Source organism: Erithacus rubecula (genome assembly GCF_903797595.1).
Source record: "Erithacus rubecula genome assembly, chromosome: 5".
In the NCBI taxonomy this organism is placed as follows: domain Eukaryota; kingdom Metazoa; phylum Chordata; class Aves; order Passeriformes; family Muscicapidae; genus Erithacus; species Erithacus rubecula.
In genome coordinates, this window is record NC_136687.1 from 62,393,509 (window position 1) to 62,416,546 (window position 23,038).

At 43.0% G+C, this 23,038-nt stretch overlaps 1 protein-coding gene across 15 annotated transcripts in view; it reads right to left on the reverse strand.

Moving 5' to 3' along the window:
* The window catches only part of JADE1 (jade family PHD finger 1), a 106,441-nt gene that overhangs the window by 3,926 nt on the left and 79,477 nt on the right, over positions 1-23,038 (reverse strand). For 8 of the 15 annotated variants that reach the window (XM_079306216.1, XM_079306218.1, XM_079306219.1 and 5 more), the window contains 8 exons: positions 14,799-14,881; positions 11,319-11,476; positions 8,096-8,283; positions 6,068-6,279; positions 5,230-5,397; positions 4,558-4,674; positions 1,793-2,323; positions 135-252 (listed from right to left, as the gene is read on the reverse strand). In XM_079306216.1, coding sequence (XP_079162342.1) covers positions 135-252; positions 1,793-2,323; positions 4,558-4,674; positions 5,230-5,397; positions 6,068-6,279; positions 8,096-8,283; positions 11,319-11,476; positions 14,799-14,881 — 1,575 coding nt within the window. The remainder of the gene's footprint in view (positions 1-134; positions 253-1,792; positions 2,324-4,557; positions 4,675-5,229; positions 5,398-6,067; positions 6,280-8,095; positions 8,284-11,318; positions 11,477-14,798; positions 14,882-23,038) is intronic. The other 7 variants (XM_079306209.1, XM_079306221.1, XM_079306210.1 and 4 more) reach the window with 2 other exon arrangements.

A 23,038-nucleotide genomic window follows, 5' to 3' on the forward strand; every position in this document is an offset into this window, starting at 1 on the left:
CTGCAGTAACTTTGAAGGTATTCATCTTTCTGAGGAATGAAATGAGAACAAATGAGGCCCTGTTTGTCCTTCACAGCCTGTAAGCAAACCTTGTCCCTGTGATCTTACACAAGGAAGGGAACACTAAGGCATACCTGAAACTCTTTCTTGTTCCAGCTGCTTTGTGTAGCTGTTAAATATCTGTTCCTGAACTTTGCAAACAGATCTCTTGATTTTTTCTCTCCGTGTCACCATGTAAGTGAGGTTACGCACCTGGAAGACAGCAAGGGGATGGGTTTTACAGGAACTGTATTCCCAGGATATTGCCCTGTCTGTGCTTTGCATTAATTCAGCTGGAGTACCACACACCATTTAAACAAGCTAGTAATTAACTTAACCACTTTCAACACAATTCTTCTAGAACAGTCTGTTGAATTGACAGGCAATTTAATTGACAGATTATTCCATCTGATGTGGAGAACCACAGCACAGAGATAACTTCTACAAACACCTGAGTCACACACAGAGTAATGCTGGACATCCTTGAATATACTCAGTATTAAATACTTCCCAGATGAGGGAATCACAGAGATTGATCACCACCACATCACAGGTGGATGATTCCAAGGCTCCTCTCTCAGTACGAGGTGGTGCCCTGTGAATTATAACCTTGTAGCCTGATCTGGAGAAATGTAACAAGTGTGTTTGTTTGTGCAAAGGTTCCTTTTTTAAAATCCAAGTAACCTTGAATGTACAGTCAGTGGGAACAGAGTAGTAAAATGTTAAAAATATTACTAAAATCATGTATCCTGTTTTGACATCACATTTAGGAATGGAAAGGATATACACAGAATAATTTAAGATCCAGGGAACATAGTTACAAACTCTAATTATTTAGCTAATCAAAGAGAAGATGACAAGAAAGCTTGAGCACATGGAACAGGAAGAAAAGATCCCAGGTAACAGCTAAGATCTGGACCATCAGAACAGCTACAGAAGGGCCATGGGCTGAAGTTGAAACTAGGAGAAAAATCAAAAGAAAAACTACAGCAATTCATTATAAGAGTAATTAGGCACCAGGATCCTTTACAAAGGATGCAGTACATCCATGAGAACCTGCTGTCCTGATTTAAAGATTAGACAGTATTATGAAAGAAAGGCTCTGGTTCACCTACAGGTTACCGAGGTAAGGCCTGAACCAGCTTTCGTCCATGGCCTACATGAGCCACGTGCTGTAGAAACATGAAAAACTAATTTCAGTGTTCTTTCTGGCTCCAAGAGCCCTTAAATTAACCCAAAAAGAAAAGAATTCAGGATCAGATGTACTTATTGAAACACTAAACTGATCCTACTGAAATTTTCTTCAAAGATTCAAAACCGAAATGAATCTCTAAAATTAATTTATCTCCCAAACCCACACAGATAGTCCAGGGAAACATCATCCTGGTATGCCAATGAAAACCAGACCTGCTGCAAATCAAGGTGAGTTTCATCATCCTTTTCAGCAGATGAAAGGAGCATGGAAAGCCCTTACAGGCTGAAAAGGCTTCAGCTGGGGGTTGCAGTACAGTCCACAGCCATCAGAGTTAATCAGTAAAAAAAGCACAAGCGAAAACACGACAGTCCAGTTGCAGGTGATTGAATGCTACACACCAAGACCTGCTGGCCCCGTGACTGACCTCTGTGTGCAAAGGGCAATTGCTGTGCCCTGGAGAAATTTAGTGTTAATGGTCTTGGCTTGACAGCACAGCTCTGAGCTGAGCTGCAGCTCGGGAAGCTGCCTGTGGCCAGCACAGGCAGTGCCAGGGCTTACCCGCTCCAGATCCTGCCGGAGGTGTGTGAAGAGCTGCAGCCTCCTGAACAGAACATCCTGCTCCCGTTTAGCCAGATTGTCCTCCTCATCCTTCTTTGGGGTAATCAAAGGCTTATTGAAATTGGATTTCCTCTTCAGTTTCCAGTACTGGTACAGGAATTCCACCGGCTCCTCAGGCAGCCGCAGCACTTTGGCCACTTCCAAAGACTCAACAAACGTGTAGAACTCGTCCTCCAGCTGCTGCAGCTTTTGCTTGCGGAGGCTGACCCTGTGGGCCTCCTCCTGGTTTTGATCCATGCTGTGGAAAGGGTCCATGTGGGCAGGAAGAGATGTGTCCTGAATCCCATTGCTGTTCTCCTGACCTGGGCTTTCCCTCAGTGTCTCAGCATCTGCTTTTTTGGTGGAGCTGTGCTTGGGGCAGTACGACTTGAACTTCACCTCATCGTTCTCTGCCAAGATGGTCTTCATCTCCAAGCCGCGGTCAAACGCACACGTGACGTGAAAGGCTGTTCTGCAGTTTTTCACTGAACACTAGAGAAAACAAATTACAATTAACCAAATAAATGTGAAGTTAAGAAGCTGTACTGCCTAAAACTACTGGAGAAGTCAGGGCTGCTTTGGAAGAAGCACACTGTCACTGTGCTCTGTTTCAAGCTGCATGTACTTCCTTGCTCTCTTTAATGAGGGTTATGACTTGCTGCTTTCAGGAGAGGCAAGGATCAAGGGGCCCAGAGGGACAGGAGTGTTTAACCCCCTCTTCAGCCCCACACACTGTTCCATGCACAGAAAACCACAAGAGGAACACTCCTACTGACACCACAGCCACTTGTGTACAGCACCGTTACCCATTTGGACTGGACCAGCACCAGGGGAGAAAAATATATTTTGGTGGCTCCAGGCCAGTCTGAGACTTTTAATTCAAGTCTTTCCCAGCATCTGGACCCATGCTATCCAAAAGGCCTCAACCAGAGGGAATTTTTCTCCCCATTATTCCAATTTTATAATGTCAAATATTAAATTGCTGTCAACTGTTATTTCACTGAGTACAGCCTTCTCTTCACCTTGGAGAGGAGGAGAAGAGGAAATTCAAATATTGTAATTTTTCTTCCTACCCAGTGAACCCAGGCATCATAGAGTGATGGGCACTAGTTCAGCCAGATCAGCACTTCATTTCCATTACATCGAATTTCCTTTTGCAAAATGCTATCATATATACCACCAACCACCAGTTGAAAGGTTTAAATATAAATAAATATGTATATATACACAAACACACATACATATGTGTTTGGACCCACTCACACCTCTGGTGAACAGGATTTAAAGTGAAAATGAGCATTAGTGCTTTTAAGTAGGAAATAAATCTATGCTTAACCCAAGTCACCGACCCTGAAAGAGGAACACAGTGCACTGGGATGTTTATACAGTGCTTTGTACAGAAGCCAAATCTCACTCTCCTCTGGGTTTTCCTGCTCAGGTTGACTCAGCAGCCAGATGGCTTATAAAGGTATGGCAGGGTTTAACCTGCACAGGTTTCAAATGAGCAGTCCTTAATAAAAGCAACACATAAAAGGAATTCAAAAATACCAAAGCTCTTTTGCCAAACACCAAAAATCTTTTCCTCTGCTACCAACAAACAGGCCAGGAGCACCCCAACTGGAACACTGGGCAGTACAGAGAACTGCCCTTACTGCAGCTCATGTTTTATGGGGAGAAGAGGGAAAAGCCTGACACATGGGGAGGAAATCTGCTGAACCTGGGGGAATATGCAGTCTTGTTTTTCCCAGCTTATTGCAGCTGCTCCCTGACCAGCCTGACACACACTTCCAGCTGCCACTTCTCCTAATTGTTGTGCATATATCAGAAGGTGGCCTGGAGAACAGACAAAAACAGCTTCAGCTATGTAACAGCAGCCAAGAGGAAGGGGATGGTTCTGCAAGGAGGGATTATGGTTGCAAATTTATATGCTGTGGACAGATTTATTTTCTGTAGTTAACACTTATTATTTCATACATTCCTCACATAGAAGTGGACTGTGATAGGTTTCACTGGAACTACTGCTGCATTGCTGGTTTACAGCTCTTCCTGGCAGCCTGAATCAAATAACTTGGGGCAGAGGAGAAAAGTGAAATGGATATAAACTAATTTCAAAGTAGTGTAGGACTTGAGCAATTTTTGTGTCTTAAATGCTGGTCTGACCACCATGGATCCTGTAACACCAGGCTAGTCCCAGAAGAAAGAGCTTTACTTCAGTCTCCTTATGAGACTGTAGTATCATCCCTCTCTGTCTCAGGGAGCTTCCCAAGGATTGCTTTGCTGCTGGAAGTGCTCTGAGGATGAGGAGCATCACCACAATGCTAAGCTATGTCTCACTGTCCTTTTCTACACAAGCACAACACTGCCCCAAACAGGTCACCTGTCCTTACATTCCCTCATCATTTATTCTCAGGTAAAGGAGATCAAAGTCTTGTCTGCTGTCCCAGTGTCTTGAGGTTTGGTAATATGTTTTCTCTGTCTTTCTAGATTTTAATGTTTTATTAAAAGGATTATTTAACATTTCTGAGTGGTTTTCCACTCTAAAGGATCTACAGGTGCCTTACAGCTAACAACCCAAAATAAATATGCATATGAAACAACACTGCCCAGTCTAAAATGCTCTGTGCAGATCAGCTCACTTAAGTCCATAGTAATGACCAGTAAGACATTTTCCTATCTACTAAAAACTGACAAAAGAAAACACATGGTTATTTTTATGGTTAACTTACCTGTATAGAAGCTCCAACTTTTTCATTACAAAGGCTGCACACCAGTGCCCACCTACTGCTGGGAATGTGGGAAACTTTTGTGATGGGCTCCATTTTTTCAGGACTTCCGATGCTCACCTAAGAGAAAAATTATCGAAAAGTTGGAATGACTATGATACTATTAACTGAAAAGAGAAACAATTTTATTTTATTGAAGAAGTCAAATTCTTTGTGGGTATATTCAACTTATTGTGTCCCAAATTCCTCAGTTTATAAGGATCTAAAATTCTTTTTATAAAAACAGTTTCACACTTTCTGAGCAAACAAATGAGTTTCAAGGTGAAGCCCACCAATTTAAGATTATCATACAGGATCATACAGAACATTTTGACTATGAGAACCCACAGGAATTCTGTCAGATTCAACATATCCCGATTCACCTTTAATGTTCTGTTTACAAAGAAAAATGGTATCTGGTGTCCTTGTTAAATGAGCTTTGCCAGCAGCAAAGGCCTCATTTTCCAAAGCCTAATTCTGACTGACAAAGGGGATTTAATTAGTTTCTTTACAGGTGAAGCATCATCCCTCGCCAGACTTTTTACCAAACCAAGAAGCTTTTATACTTCATTTCTAAGCTGAGCAATGCTTGGAGGAGGATTTTTCCTCTCCCAGAAGCCCAGGAGCAGCACTCACCTCTGGAATCCAGAGGGCACAGCTGACGTGCACCCACTTGGTGCCGCTGCGGGTGGGTTTCATGGCGCCGCCCTTCTTGGGGCACAGGAGGCACTTGGGCTGGACGCCCAGCGCGCAGGTCCGGCACAGCCAGCTGCCCTCGGGCACCTTCAGGATCCCGTAGCACGCCTGCGTCCCCACAGGCAGCAGGGGCAGAGGGAACAAAGCCAACACCACGTTGTTGCTTAGCTGATTTCACACAATTCTCCAAGTTGGTTTTACTCAGAGGGGAAAGTGCAGGACAGCAGCTAATTAAGAGTGCATTTTGCAGATGATTGCGTCTTTATGGAGCCCTCTATCCCAATAGCTATCAGCTTTAACACACTTAAATTGCAGGTTTGATGTGACCAGAGAAACCCTACAGGTCTGAAAGTATTGACTTTACTCTGTGTATCTTGTGGGATAGTCACTTGTACTTAGAGCTGTCACAGGCCTGGTCTTTTATCATTAGTACAAAAGCAGTTAAGCAACATATGCCAGAAAATGTTTCCTTCTCACCAGACAAGTTTTTCCAAACACTGAATGACAACAGAAACTTGTTAAAGCTGGGAAGGAAGGACAGGATGATGGGAAGGCACCTGCCAGAGTAAGAAGCATCCATGGAAACAGACAGGCTAAAATTGTATCTCTTCTTTTATCTTAAGAAAACTTCTGAAGTACCACAATAAGGTGGCACACAGCAGTGCTTCCTTAGCACAGCTCTCTGTTAAATTACCTGGAAGAAACCCCACCTGCACCCCTCCTGATTGCCCTTTGGAAAAGTCCCTGTTACCCACCCTACACCCTGCTGCTGCCGTACCTGGTGCACACAAATATTGCATTTGTCACAGAACACCATTTCATTGCCATCCTCTCCATCTGGAGACTGGCAGACGTCGCAGACAACATCCTCATCGTACTCAATGCCCAGCCCTTCCTCCGTCTCGATGGCGTGGTTCATGTTATCGTAGCAGCGCTGCTCAAACTCCTCCAGCACCCTTTCCATGGTGTACTCGTCCAGCTCCAGCATCCCTGCAAAACAGCACTTGTTTAGTAACAGTAGTCAAAGAAAAAGTGATGACCATCATCATAAACAGCTCCATATTCTTTCCTAACAGCTGAGCAGACAGAGCCAATCCCCACATAGACACATTTCATTCCAGCATAAACCAGGGACGCTAAAAAAAAATGGTTAAGTTGTATTATAACTGTATTAAGCTAATAGCTGTGGAGTGTCCAAATTCTCAAATTCTAAGAAAAACTTTCCAAGACTGATTCTGGCTTCCTGGTCTTGTTCTCATTTTTCCTTCTGGGACAGCACCATCTATGGCTTTTGCTCCAATTTTGCCACCCAGATGTTGACTCTTTGCTGAAAGATTTGAAAGCATTTTGAACCAAAAGTGATGGAGCAGGGGGAGAAAATCAATGACAAAATCTGCTATGATACTTGGAGCAAATCTGCATTTTCTAACAACAGTTGTTGGTTTATCACAAGTTCCAACCCAACAGGATGCAATCCCAACTGAGGTCTCTATCACACCCTCAACAACAATAAATTAATTTGTTTTAAAAAGTGAAAAATATAGCTGTAATAAATGCAACATCAAATCTGGGACAATAACTAAATGCAATATCTAATCTGAAATTTGCTCTTTTCCGAGAGCATCCATCAGAAAACTACTCATGACACACAGCTACAGACCCATTATGTTGTGGGATTTTATAATCCAGATTTGCTTGGAAATAGAAAGGCTCCCTTCTCAGGTAACTCTCCCAGCTTATATCCTGGCAGGACCTTCTATCATGTGGAATATCCCTTTGGTCAATTTGGGTCACCTGTGCTGGCTGTGCTCACTCCCAGTTTCTTTTGCTCACCTCCTCACTAACAGAGCATAGCACAAGGGAAAAAAAGCCCCTGATTTAGGATAACCACAGACCCCAAAATATCAGTGTGCTATCAATACCATTCTCATTAGGAATCCAAAACACAGCACTTGTAACAGCTACTGAGAAGAAATTAGTTCTATCCTCACTGAAACCAGGACAGACAGAGAGGAGATGGCAACCTCAGGATGGGTATTTTAACAAGAAAACTCTCCTTTCAGCTCTTCCTGTAAAAAGCAGCCAAAAATTCCACAAAAGAAAGAATAAAAAACCTGTGTAGCTCCTCCAGATCAGAAGGCAAACACTCCACAAAAGTACTCCCAGTTTCCCTTACTGACAGGTAAATCCATGCAGCAGGGATCAAGGCATCCCATGGTACCCAAACTGAGCAGCTGAAAAGCAGCAAGAGGGAACATCCAAAATCCTGCTGATGAAAGGATTTTGCCCTGCAACCCAGAACTGCTGCACCAGCAAAGCAGATGATGGCAGGTTTCACACCAGCTTGCAACTGAATTCTACCTGCTCTCACTTTATAAGTGACCCTTAGAGATGTGACTGCCTGCCCATGTGTTTGCAAGGGTCACAGAAAGGAAGCAGGGGCTGCAGCTCCTGCTCAGATGTTTACAGTCATTCTTTTACAGAACCACTGGATGTTCTCAGTACCTGAAGCAGTCCTACAAAGAAAATACATGGAATTCAGGCCCCAGGGACACTATAAGGAAGTGCTCCAGGTGTAGACCAGGAAGTAACTCACTTCTCAAATGCTCATTTCTAATATCTGCAGTGTGCAGTGTCCGACCAAGCACCCATGTACATGTCTTATGACTAACACACTGCCTGGTACTGACAGGAGCATTTCCTTCCCTCTGCATATCTCCACATACCTCTACTGCTTCTTCCCACTGCCGCCCTCTATGAAATTATTCTTGAAAATAAAGCTTTAAAAAGAAAGCTCACTGCTCACCCATTTCTTTGAACTCTTCATTGGCCAGCTGCAGCCAGGCTACATCCACATCATTGAGGTCGTAGCGGCACATGCTGTCTGCCAGGGTCCGGATATCCACATAGCCCAGCTCCGGGGGCTCTGCGCCAGAGGACACAATGTATTTCCTGGGCCGTGTGAAGGTGACAGCTTTTGTCTCTGACACCACTCTGAAACAGACAGGCAGGCAGCTGAGAGGAGTGCCGGGCTGCTGAGAGGCTCAGCTCTAGAGAATGCACAATGCTTTGCTCTAAGTGACTAACAAGCACCAGCAGCAGCCACCTAACCATCCCAGTAATCATCTGGCACCACTGGGATGGGAAAACAGCTCCCTGCACTTCCATAACTGATGGGTGGTGTTGTAAGAACTTAACTGGAGTTTTCTAGAAATCCAATTCATTGTCAGAATTCTAAATAAAATTAAATATTAGAGGACAGAGCTGTGCTGACTCTTACCTGAAATTCACACTTGTTTAAAGCCAAAGCAGGGACGCTGTATTTACATAGTGGCTGCCATATATATACACACATTAAACTCTGGTTTAAGATTTTTTTAAATCAATCTGTTTAACTAAAATACTGACCACAAGAACATTCATGGGAAAAAGAAGTATTTCTGTCTGTCTCAGTAGAAGATATTGCCCTTTCTCTTAGTTAACAGCACACATTGGAATTAAGCTTGGATGAAACCCACTTCACAACACAACCCCAGTACCTCTGGGAGCAACAGGCCACACTGCCAAATGCCTGCCTCGTGCACTACCACTGGAGATGATTTTTTGGGGTGCTAGTGCTACCAGGGAGGAGACTGCAACACTGTGTTGCCACAACTCTTTGCTGGGAACAGCCTAAGCTCCACAAAGAGCAGGACAGCCTCCACAGCCCTCATCTGAGGTCCAACGTGTCAACTCCTAGCAGAAACCCTGATCTGCTGCTGCTGTCTCTGCACAAACAGAGATCTCTGTCAATCCTCTACCTACTGCAGTCTCGCACATCCCTAAAGGTTCCCCTCTTCTACCTCATTTCAGACAAGGAGAAACAATGAGCAAGTGCCAAATGCTGAATTTGGAGCTTCTGAGGTGCTGTGAAAAATAGAAATGTGAACGACCTTGCAGCCTAACTGCACTGCCCAAACTGTTTCTGGTCATACTGCACAGTGTTCAAATGTTACAGACCACTGCTTTTTCACAGAGAATGTACTTTAAACTTGGCACTGCTCTCCAAATCTCCTTTATCATAAATTCCTTCCAGAGTACTGTTCTGTGGAAATCATAACCTCTGGGCAGCACCCTGCCACAGTAGTGGCACAGAAGAAACAAGCACAGTGACTCTGACCTCAAAACAACTCCCTTTCCTGACTTTATTTCTGACCTAGAAAGAATTTAAAAAGGCAACTCTTACTATACACTGAAAGCCATTCAGCTGAATTGTTCATCTGACCAGGTGTTTACAGTGAATCTCCACAAGGCCTTGCTCTTTTCTCCTGCTCCTGTGCCCTCATCACTCACTACCACCTTTTATTCACTGGTATGTTCCTTACTAGCACCAGCTCCCTGTACAGCCTTGGCTTCTATCCTACATCAGCTATGACCTGTCTATTGCTTATTCCATGTACAGAACACCACCCCTTCCCTCCCAAAGTCAGGCACAGAGCAGTTCCTGTACTCCAGCTGCACCAGGGCAAGGCCCTCACAGTGTTTTGTGAGGACAATAATCAGGCATCAATGGACTCCTCTGACCAGCAGGTGCTCAGCAGTAGGATTACATAAGATAGCCCAGCAGTAAACAAGGAGTGGTGCCTGCTGTTCCAATATCTACAACTGTGATGCTTTCTTTCCCTGTCTTTTACCATCTAAAATTTGGAGCAACATCTCAGTTGGCCTTTGGCAGAGAACAGCTCTTCAGGTACTAAGTCAGTACCTGGATCTGTTATAGCCACCAAAGCACCTCCCTGACAGACACAGGGTGGTGATCCCCTGGGAGGTTTTCCCTCTACTCAAATCCACAGGTGTCCTGACCCTCCCACAGCCTTGGGAGATGCTAACAGAGGAATCAGTGAGGAGCAGGCAGTGTGAGTGCACATGCACCGTGTGTGTGTGCCTCTGCAGGGACTGGGAGAGGTCAATGTGGAACAGGGACAGGCTGTGTTCCCATGTCCTAAACTGCACAGCAGAGAGCAAAGTGCCAGGTTGTCCTTGGAGCTCCAGGTCCAATCCTTTAGAAGAAGGAAGGACAGGGTTTACTTGATGTGCTGGCTAGCTCCTCCTTGTACAGACCTAGTGGGGCACTCCGCAGGTTGCTGCACAAAAAAAACACTAACAAACTTTCCTGTGCCCCCTTAATCCAAAGCTAAAGCTGACAGACACAGGCCTAACAAGAAGCAGTCAGTGTTCCATCATCACAAATTTCTTGCTATGTATCAAGAATTGAGCTGCTGTGGTGGGTCATTTGTTAATGCCTTATTGGCCAGCTTGGACTGACTCAAAGAGACCTAGAATGATTAAATGGTAAAATTCTTGCTCTTATTTTCTCCAATTCCTAGTAAGCATGAAATGGACTGCAGCACACTCCTGCCCTTAGAACTGCAGCATTTAATTTGAAACAGGAAATAGTATCTAAGTATAACAAACATGGCAAGGAAAATAAGGGGTTTTTGGATAAGAGCTAGAAAATCTCACATTATTTAGTTACATGAACATCTGGATGGTTCTTAAAACCGTTTAAATGTTGTACAATCAATTTCTCAGGTTAATAAAAGAAACCACAAAAAAAATACGAAAACAAAATGAAGGCTGTGTTTTCTCTAGCCCTTAAGCCTGGTTCATCCAACTGTTCCTTGAAAAGAACCTGTGGCTTGGAAATAAGCAGAGGGAACACCAGACAAGGGCTCTTCCAGCAATGATAAGTGAGCTCAAGTCTGGCTTAAAAATAGAAGCTATTTTTAAGGTTCTGTCATCAGACTCTATGCCAGTGCATTGCCAAAAACAGTTCTCTGACATTTGTATTTCACATGGGCAGAACAGGCCTGACTCTTGACCTCTCTGACCATTCCAAAAGGTGAGGCAGGTTGCTCTCCATCTCTGAGAATCAAGACCTTCCTAGCTGGGCACTGTGCAACAAAGCTCAGGAAGCCAAGGCAATGTACACATAAGCTGCTAGCACAAATGTATTTGTGTGTATTTGTTCACATTCCTCCAAATTATACCTGGCTACTGGTTCTGGGATGGTCCCTGGACTAACTGGCACCTGAACTCCCTTTTCCCACTCCTGCCTCCAGGGATCTGCCAGCACATAGTATTCATCAGGGTTCAGCTGGAAGGAGTCATGTAACTTCATGGCAGTGATCAGGTCCGTTCTGAACACCTGCAAAGAGAGTGACCAAGAGAGAAAAATAGAGACACTGACATTTGATATTGACACTCTACGATTCACAGCTTCAGGGTAACCATGGAGCACAGTGTGGAACAAGGTCACTGTACCACCAGTGCACTAGCCCAGCCCACTGCACAACAGGGTTTAGCTTCATGGCAGGGAAAGGGGTGGCTGAAGGCACAAATACTGACAGGATGACTCTCACCTAACTGCACTACAGGTCCTGACACTCCTCCTGAACTGGAAGCTTATTCTTAAAGGTGTTACCCACTTTTACCTCCATATTGGCACAATAAAAGCTGCAGGAGCTCCGAGCTGTAAAACAGCAGCACAAGGAAGATTCATTTTTGCTCCCATTTTTGCTACAATTATTATTGTAGCTCTGACTCATACCAAGACATTCTAGAAATTCCCTGTGGTAGAAGTCAAGGCGTGACTTCATCATGACCAGCCGCAAGAGGAAATTCTAAGGAGATGACTATGTGCAAGTACTTATAAAAATAACCCAAAAGATTAAAATAAAAAAAAACCCAACTGGAATTCCGGTGGCAGCTCCCACTTCAGCACAGGTATTTATTTAATCAGCTACAGGCACCTCTGTGTCACAGTTGTAATTTTCCTTTGCCTTTGCAAAGGCATCCAGCTCTAAAGCCAGCAGTATGCTTGGCAACCTGTGGGCTAGCAGCCACGAACAAGCAGCCATACTGTCTTCCACAAGCCACAGAATGAAATAAAAAGGGCTTCACTCCTGTGGCAGGCCTGCTGTGGCACTGCTGTTGCAGCTTCAGCCTGTTGGCAATGCAGAAAGCCAAGTGCTGCTATCACAGGCATCCCAACTACAAGCCTGCACTTGCTGGCACTAGTTCCAGCCCTTCCCACAAAAGGCAAGGCCCTCCTCACCTCTACAACACTAATTTCTAAATACCCCATGCCTCATTCAAAGGAAAGGGTTGAAAAGCAACCAGGTGACAGAAAATGGTTAAAAAGCAACCAGGTGACCACCAGGACAAGAAGACAAGAGGTAGAGCTCCCTGCAGTCTTCTCAGTCCGTGGTGGCCAGAACCAACATCCACAGAGCCCCATGCTGCAGCTAGAGTAGAAAAGACTGGATTTTCAGGGCAGTGCTCCTAGACTCCCTTATGAGCCTGCTAAGGAGCAAAGTGACCCATCCTCCCAGCCCCAAACCAATGGTCATGCTGTTAGCTCAGCCCCAGTTCACTGCTGCGTGGCTGAGACAGAACCAGATGTACACAGAGAGGTACCCAGGCAGCCACTTCTGTCATCCACTACTCACACACCTGAAAACCCCAGGACTTTCAGGAAATATTTTAGTGTATCTGATGGCTAATTACACTTCTGAGAATATTCTTAAGTGTGATTTGCCTTGCCACACTGCACATCTCAAAACCTCTCCTCCCTCCCAACACACACATACTGTCCCACTGTCTACATATGTTTCTGTTTCTGCTCTGGTTTTGTCATTAAAATAGCATAAAATCATGACATTTTTCTTAACACTTGTCTTGACATGTTCAGAAAAACTGCCAACATTAAAAAGTAAAGAAAAAAAATTGGCATATGAAAAACAGGGTGAATGCTGGTAATGAAATATAATGAAATGTTTAAAACAATTCAATTACAAGTCCTGTGAGGCTTCAATCATGAAATGAAAATAAGCCACAAAGTAAATGGGCTCACAAAACAAACAAGCACAGCTGGCCAGGGGATTCTGCACTTTTAAGTGATTTGACTTAAAGCAATCAAAAGTCAAATTAAAGGAAGACTAAAAATATAAAATGGGACACAAACCTGGCTCAATCTCAGAGCCAAAATAACTCTTGGATAAATTTGTCACAAGACTCCCTCAGAAGCAAAGCTAATGCAGCACCTGACAGCCAAGAAACTCCTTCCCAGGCCAGTGGCCCCATGACACCATTCTTTCTGCTCTAGCTGCTGATGCAACCAGAGTGCCTGGAGGAAAGCAGAGCTTACAGAACTGCTGGCTCTCAGAAGCACTGAACACTTCAAAGCTAAAGGGTGAAAGCCTGGCCACACTGAAGTCAGTGGGAATTTTGCCACCAAGTTCAATGAGCCCAGGATTTCACCCGGGGAGTTCCGAGTGCCGCTTTCCTGCCAGCGCGCTTCTCCTGCTGCAGAGAGCAGGGGGAAAGGCTGAGGAGCAGAGCTAAAGGGAAGCACAGGAAAACTTCATCCACACTCAGAAAACATCAGAAAACAGCACACAACTGCAAAGATTCTGACAGCAGAAGAAAGGTAAGGGAGAGAACAAAACAGAAGCACACAAGCGAGACTCCTAATTATCTCAGCTAATTTTTTGATAGCCTTTCACGAGGTACTGCTCAAAAGCAAGTATAAGGGGCTGCTTCCAAGGGATGCACAAAAGGCAACTAAAGAAAACAAGCTATTGCTAACAGGAATAAATTCACTAGGGATCTCCACATTCACAAAAAAAAAGGAGTTTGGAAACCATCAGTACTGGGCATAGTTCACACTAAATAATGAATGGGATTCTCCTTGTGAAAACTCTTCTCTGAGACTTAGGTACACTGTCATTATGGAGATTAATAAACCAGTTTTTCCTCAACACCACTCACTAATGTGTAAGGAATACATGTACTGAGCAAGTACAATAAATGAAATTTCATCTCCCAGAGCTAGTCCTTTCTTTGCAGCTTCTACAAAGTCTGCAGTGTAGTATTTTGCCTGAAGACAGGAAGATTCAGCAAGAACATTTCCAAAGAAATGGATCACATTTTGTGTGTTACTAACAGCTGATCCAACCTGGAAAGTTCAAAGATTTTTATCTCCCCTGATAATATTTTCTCAAAGCACTAGAGGAGACAGAACTGTCAGGAAGCAGATTTCTAGTTTGACAAGCACTTTAGCAAAGATCACACACATCAAGCCCCGATACAAACCATGACATAAATGCACCTAATGTAAATTTCTACTGTTCACAAATCAAGCTGCAAATAAACCCTGATGCCTAAAATAGCACAAGAAAGACTCTGGAGCTATGCTGAATGGGTGTCAGACTACAACAAAATTCACAGATAGAAACTGGTGCTGGCAGTAGCTGTGCCAACAGCTGAACTCTCTAATCTTCAGGGCAGGGGGAGAGGGAAGGAAGGGATGAGGGAGAGGAGGTACGTGCCAGCCAAAATGCAGGGGGAAAGAAAAAAGAAAAAGAAAATAAAATGTAAATTAGAAAAAAAAGATCCATTATCAGAAAACATGTATGTACAGGTACTTTAAGAGATGTAACAAAATGCAAGTCAAATTCCAGAAATACCTCAGAAGGTTTCCGATCTTCATCTCTGGAACACGAAGTCCTACGACGCTGAGATCTGGAATGCTGGGACCAGGTAGACAGACCTAGGGCACAGAAATGATAATTTGCAGGCTTCTGTGACAAACCTCCAGGAAACTCTTCCAAAATGAAGCAGAAAATAAAAGCCACTCAATCCTAATTTCTGTGATCACTCTCCTGGGTCTGTTTTGTTTCTCATTTCCTAACTGAGGTGTACCAGCTGCACTGCACTTACCTGCCTCCCACCCAGCATTTGAAAGAAGCCACTTCATAGCATCCTTCCCCCTGAGCATCAATGAATGACTTCCTGCAGATTAATAACTGACCAGGAGCTCTGCCAAGCCTGGGATGTACTCTTTGAAGTAATGTCCTAGATACCTACACTGGTTACCTGATTTCTGCTGGCATAAGCCTCTGCAAAATGAAGTATACTGCCACAAACACACAGCAGAGCCCACAGAACAAGCTGCTGTTTCTTCTCTCAAGAAAATCTCCCAGTGTGGTTGCATGATTTTTGTCTGCATAATTATTCACTACATTCCAAACAAATTATACCTTTTTGCCTTGAAACCGTTTGACAGAGTCTCTGTCAGCTTTCAGAAATATTGTAACAGGAGGAAAGGAAAAAGAGAAAGAATCTGCACTCCTTTGACAAGACAGTGCTTTGACACCAGAATATATTATACCTGTGCAAATCAACTAAATTCAACAAGTAAGATTTACAGGTACAGCAGGTATTTTCCAGTAATGGGGGAAAAAAAAGCACCAGTAAATCTTCTTGGGTTGCAGAGATGAAGGACTTGTACTAGGTCTATCTGATAGGGAAGCTAAGATCTAACCCAGAATTTGCAAATCTGGACATTAACTGTAGACAAATGAAAGCAAACTGATGCAAAGGCCTTCCCACACTGCTCATTCCTTCACTGTCTGTGTACAAACATGGTAGGAGTAAAAAGGGTAAGGCTTCAGTCTGTAAGAGCAGCACCACCTCACACCAGCCTACAGAAACCTCCTGAGGATCAGAAAGCCCTGCTCAAAAACACAGGATGGGATAAGTTCTCTATTAAAAATCAAATAAATAATTTTAGAACTGTCCAAGACTTTCAATGGAAAGATATGATTGAATTTATTATGTTTTAGTTATCTGTTTTCTCTTTTCAGTTAGTGATACATTAAGAAATCTGCCCCAATAAAACCTCTCTGGAATACAGCAACGAATAGCAGACATTACACAGAATATGCATAATGGTCAAAATTGAAGCAATGTGCCCAGCAAATAGCTAAAAATCATATCTCTTGAGGTAAGAATACAGAGAGGATCATTTTAAACAAATGTTAGTGTTCTAATATAAAAGATGGTGACGTTATTGGCACTCTTCCTTCTTTATATGAAGGGGAAAAAAAAGAAGAAAAAGAAAGAAAAATAGTAACTGACTTCCATTTATTAATCTATGAGAAAAAAAACAGACTCCCAAGATCATTTAACTATCATTCCATTTAAATGTTGCCTTGAAAACTGAAAAAAGCAAAAGCAGGAGTATGAACTTCTTGTGAGGATCCTATCAGACCATCCCCAAATTGTGGTTAAGGTCAGAAGGGAATAAGTAAAATCCCTCACAAAAACTGTGAGATACACAGCTAAAATGCATGACAAAAAAAAATCCAGATTTGTTTCCTGCAATGCAGCAGTGTAAATATTAACATTTTAACACTCAGACAGAAGTGATTTCTTTAATCAACAGCCTCCCTAGAAGACACAGACCACATACACAGCCACACAGATTAGTATTCAGTTCTCATGGGTTCTGGTATTTTCCATTGGCAAGACATTAATATCTGACCAACTAGCTGCCACTGAGGTGTTCAGCAAGTTAAACCTTTGTTCCAGCAAGTCAGCACCTGGAAATTTCCAATTCATTTGTGGATCTGAGTGGTTGCATACACTGCTAGACCTGGGAAAGAGGGCCTGCACATAAGAGAAAGAATTAAGAACAAGCAGCTGTATTGGCATGCAGTGTTTGATTCAAATTTCTGTGAGTGATGAGCTTGTGAGTCTGGAGGCTTTAACACAGTTGTTCCCAAGTAAGGCAAGCATGTACTGGCAGTGTGATGCACTTCTGGGTTCTTACCATTGCTCTTTAATTCAGCTATGGTGACAACTCATCATAAATAGAATTAAAAAGGAGTATGGGCAGCTTTTTCCAGGTTCCTCTCATGCCACATAGCAGCTACAAAGGTGAGGAGTAAGACAATCCCTGGCATATCACCCATCTCCATTTCTTCACTGTGTCATCTTACACATGAGAACAAGTGTCCTAAATGCACAGTTCTATGTCCATGTACACAAGGGTTTGGTCACTGGATTAATTAACTGTTCCAAGTTTCAAAAAAGGGTAACTCTTATCATCAGAGCTACAGGAGCTTCACTTTGAATGATGTTTTAAGTGCTCTATGAAAGCACACTACGTAAAATTTCCATGTGTAAGAGACAAGTCAAACACAGGCAGCCTTCCCCAGGATCTATTATAATGAGTGTTTTTTCCATGCCAACCACCTCACTAAACTGGATAAGGAAACAAAGTTTCTCAGGTAGTTCTGCAATAGCAGCTTCCTTGCACACAAAATTGCAGAACACACAGTGGAAACACTGTTACTGAAGAGGCGGTTGGATTTTTCTGAGCAGTGTAAACTCCATAATACTACAAGAAAACGGTGGAAGAATTCCTCATGGGAGTGAGGTTTTACTGCACGCTGCAGCTAACAGATGACCTTTGGCAAGGGCTTCACGTCAATAGGGAAAACATTTACTCACTGAATAAACAAAGCCAGACTATAAGCCTTGAATTCATAGATTCAAAGCAGCCCCACTGCCTAGACAAGAAAGCAAGAAATTGAAGGAGCCAGCCAAATGACAGCAAAATATCCACCCCATAACAGCATTGAATCTAACTACTTCTGAAATCTCAAGTGAGAGTTTCAACTCTGCTTCCATCAAAGCTAATGGCAAAATGTCACTGTCTTCACCAGTGCCAAGCCCAAGTCACTGAATTTCCCAAAGCTCTCTCATTAATAAGCCATCCACCCCTCTGCCTACACCAGTGAAAGTGCAGGAGGAAAATTAAGGATGTTATTTGTCTATTAAGCATCCTTACCATATTTTCATACCTAATTGAGAAAAGGGACCTCACTGAAAGCAAAAATTCACAGCCCATTACACCTACTTCAGTGGTTAATGATCTGATTTGTACATCTGAGTGCATGAAGAAAAACCATCCTTGGATTATATAGAAGGCAGAACCTACTCTGCTCAAAACAAAACACAGGGTTCAAAACAGCTCCTCTGTACTATAATAAGCACATGAACCTAGTTCAGTTATTTCAGACAGATTCCAGACACTTCACCAAAATAATTCCCTTTCATTAAGTATCCAAAAATCACTGTGTTCATCAAGTTTTCTGAGTACTAGCCCTAGCCCCAAACTGGACTAGGATCACCAAGACTAGGAAAAATAACTAAAGATCCAGACAAGAGTTAAACTCAGTTATGGTAAAATAAAATTAAAATTTTAAAAAATCATAAGGCAAGTCTGAATCACTGGGATTTGGAAGATATAAAAGTTCTATAAGATACCATTATATACCTCATGGGAAGAATGAGTTTCACAGCAGATGGAAAAACAGTGAGATGTTAAGAGAGCCCATGCTACCATAAGCCATGTGAGAAACAGTAAATATGAAAAATACACAACTCCAAGGCATGAAGCCAAATAAACACATCCAAAACACGCACTTCCATCATGGTTAGACAGCAGAGATAAAAGGTATCTTACTAAGTGTTACATGGTCACAGCAAGTCTAAGATGAACACAGTAGCCTACTGAGCATCATCACTCTGGGACAGAGACCAAGATCATTCTGATTCTTTTACAGTTCAGATTCTTTCAGATGACCAAGGTGTTTGTGTGTTTTAAAAGGATTTCATCACTGAGAACAACGGGAGAGGGATCATACTCCTATTACATGCTCGTAGCTTTCCTTTTGCATTTATCTACTTAAGGACAAAAAGCAAAAAAGAACTCCCAAACCACAAAAAAGGTATAATCCCCAGCAAGGGAGGCAGAGCTCTTACACACCACTGGTGCTGCAAAGGACTTCTCAGACTCAAATAGGAATTTTTTTCTGTTCCCCAAGGCTGCTATGAACACTTCACACTGTAAATACAGTGTTCTTATAATACCACCACAGGGTGTATGTAACACACATGCCTCCTGATAATAAAAGAAAGCAATCAAGGAGTGTGCATTCTTTTTTCCCACTTGTGAAGAGCACACTCTTCCCAAAAGAAAAAACTTAATCAATTTTAACTGCATCATTTTATTAAATGATCTGTCAAGAATACGTTTTCATTCCAAAACAAAAAAAAAAAAATCCAATCAAAACAGAAAATTGCTTGGAACCAATAAAACAATTCAAACCCTGGAGGAATTCTACCTCACAACTAATACACTGCTCAGCATGAGCAGAGAAGTCTCAGCTATTAGGTATCACACACAAGGTTGTTGTAAAGCCACCTGTGAGGCACCCAGCTGTGTCCCTGGAGAACTACCTGCTGCTCCAGCCTCTGAACACTTCAAAGGCTTGGATCACTGCAAGCACTTCTCCCACCATAAACACACTCCTGCTACCCTGCTACAGCAGGCAGCACAACAGAGCAAAACAGCCCTGACACACATCCATGTCTGGCTGTCACTCCTGCTTAGCACCAGCCTTTCCAGATGCCCATGCTGCTCTGCAGCCCACTCTCAGACCAACTAGGTGCCAATGCTGTCAGAAATATCTGCAGCCCAAAGAGAAAACAGAGGTGCTCAGTCTCCCCATTTAGTACCTGGCCCACAACTCTTTACAGCAGGGGCTCCACACCACTTAGAAGTATCTCCATGCTTGGACTCAAATTCCAGCACAAAGCAAACAGGAAGCAAATTGTTCTGTGGGCAGAAAGAGCTGGCTGGGCAGAAGTCTTCAGGCCCTATCACAGAGAAAGAAGCATGCAAGCAAACACAACCTAAGACACCACTTCACATAGCCAAATTTCCTTTCTGACTTCTCTGTTGCTGGAGGGTTTGCCCATCTATCTTCCTTATCTTTATAGCATATTATTACACAATAATCTCATTCAAGATCAAAACAGAAGAAGCAATAGCCTTTTATCTCTTGACAACAGCAATGCTACTTGAAATTTACTATCAGTTGACGACTCCCCAGTTGCAGCTGCTGAACAATGCGTGGATCCATATGAGATCTCTGCAGTGCTTTACAACAGCACAGCACAATTGCTCAGTCTCTGACACACACAATGAACCATCCCTGCAGCTCCCTGCCACTTTAACACAAGTTCCTGCCTGTCACCCCTTTCCTCAGCAGCACGTATTTAAGTTTTATCATCTCACAGAACACACATAGCCATGCACAGGCACATGTCACTCTTATAGCAGTCAGGAATTCCTAGATCTCATCTTGTTTTTCAGCACAACACCCAAGTACCACTTGAGCTTCCCAGACTAAGTCCCATGGTAGCCATGTTTTACCATAACAGTTTTAACTCAAGCTTACTACAGGCTATCAAAACCAATTTGAGCACCTCCTATGCATAGGCTGATAACAGGATGTTGTCATGGCCTTGAAAGTCCAGTGGACTTAGGTGTACTCAATCTAGCAGTCTTGTAAAGAATAAGGAATGTGCCTCTCCAAAAAATGAATCATGGTATCACAGAATGTGCTGAGTTAGAAGGGACTCATCAGATCATGGAGTCCAAGTCCTGGCCCTGCACAGGACCAGCCCCAGGAGTCACACCATCAGCCTGAGAGCATTGTTCAAATGCTTTGGGAACTGTTGGGTTAGTGCTGTGACCACTGCCTTGGGGAGCCTGTGCCAGCACCCAGACACCTCTGGGTGAAGAAACTTTTCCTGATGTCCAAGATATCAGTCTGTTTTAGCCTTTACTAGAACTCATGCTGCTACTGTGAAATCTAAACCCTTTCACTTACTAAAAGCATTAGAACTTATCCTAAAATTACAACTTACTTCTACTTAAATGTCTACTTTATGTGTGAGTAGCTTAATATACTTCAATCCATCCAAAGGCTTTAATTCAATCCCTGCACCTTGATTTCTCTCTGAAGAATTCAGAGAGACCCTGACTCACTGACTCCAACAGGATCCTGCGAGAGACAGTATCTAAAGCTTTGCTCAAGTCCAAAAAGATTGCATCTACTGGCTTTCCTAGATCAACTACATAGGTCACCCTGCTGTAGAAGGATTGAACAAGCAGGACTGTGCCCTCACAAAGCTGTGGTGGCTGTGACCAGTGCTGGTTGCATTATCCTACAGCTGTTTTTCAATACCTCCCCAAATCACCTTTCCCACTCCTGTCAAATGACGGTGATCATTATGGGAAGGCCTTTCCTCAGTGTGATACCATATCAGTCAAGATAAGCCTTGCTCAAATCACTCCTCCAGACTGCTCCAGCAACTTCACCACAAGCCACCCTGCCCCACTCTGAGATGGACCTTCAGGTAAGGTGCTTGTTCTTATCATCTGTCATCACTCACCAACCCTTTTTCAAAGGCACATAGTGACCACTGCACTTGCTGCCTTGCCCAGATTCTGAGCACTGTAACTACATTACATTCTGTTGTTTAGACACCATCCCTTGCCTCCCAGCCAGTTCAAATGAGAAACAAAAAAATGTTCCTCACTTCCTTTTCACAAAGCTCTGCACATGCAACCACCGCCTTTCAGGCCAGCAGCGGCTGCAATTCCACAGTAAATGACACACACCCCCAAGGTTATGTACTCAGTAACCTTTGCAAAGGCACCCTGGGATCCATCTCAAACACTACAGGAATCCACTGGGATTCAAAGCCCTTTCTAAATCTAAGATCCCTGTCCTTCAGCCAGTGCAATGGATATTGGCAAAATTCGTTTAACTTTAAAATAACATTTGTTTAGCAATGATAGAATAAGAGTCTGCCTAAATTACAGAACTCTATTCCATAATCCACAGGTATTAAATCTTTCATTTCTCAGAACTCACATGAAACTCTGTAAATCTTGGAAGCATTTTTCACCTGTGTCTTCAGTTCTCTCGGACACTCTGCATGTAGGAGTATGATAAATTGATAAGCCCCCCCAGAATAAATGAAAAAGCATCATGGAAGCAAGTAAAGTCTGAATAAGATCATGCTTTGAATTCCTTGCTCATGGAAAACAGTGAACAAACTCTCTTTGACACCAAGGAGTGCCTGGATTTCACACAATAAATGTCCATGAGTTTCAGACCTTTCTCAAAAACAAGCTGTCCACATGTCAAACCAATTTATGCAAAAAGAAATGCCTTGAAGCTACAAATGGGAACTCCTCCACTGCACAACTTGATCTCCCCAGGAAACAGCATATGGAATATTCAGCACAAACCACCTTTGCAGATTTACAGACCAATGAGGCTAAAAAGCCAGGTGTCAAACACTGAGCAGGAAAGCTAAAACAGTTTCAGTATCCAAAATTTCATTAGAGTGAGACCCTAAAACATAAAGAGAAGGTTTAGCAACAGAGGAGCAAGCTGAAATGCAGTGTAACAAAATTTGCTTAAAAACTATCAAAACCCCAGCCAGCCACCAGAAAACAGGAGTGTAATGGATTTGAGGTAAACATTACTGATTTCCATTCTACAGGCTTTGAAGAGTGCAGCATGCACAACACAAGGCTTTTATGATGGGCCTGAATAATAGGAATGCCCATTTTAGTTGCTATGCTATCTGGAAGGCTACAAAAACAAACAAGCTCTGCCAGGTGACTAAAGAAGAAAAGTTTTCAGGAGCAAAAACTCTTAAGCTCTTCCTCAAGCCTCTCTCAACACCATTCCTCTGTATTTAGACAAAAGTTCAAAATCCAGAGCAATGCCTGCAGTCATTTTTCATTCAATTATATTTCACAGGTAAGATGTTCAAAAGTGACCTCTAATTTCAGAAAATGAAATCCCTGAGAACATGCTTGGGTATCCAGGGACTAACTGCAGAATTGCCAGGCACAACTGGCATTGACACCTCTTGCCCAGTGCTTCAAATATGCTATTTTAGCTTTGTGTTGCAATGAGGATTTAGGATTTTGATTCTAAGGGGACACAGCTTAACACTTTCTAGTAGTTAGGTCGAAGTACATAAA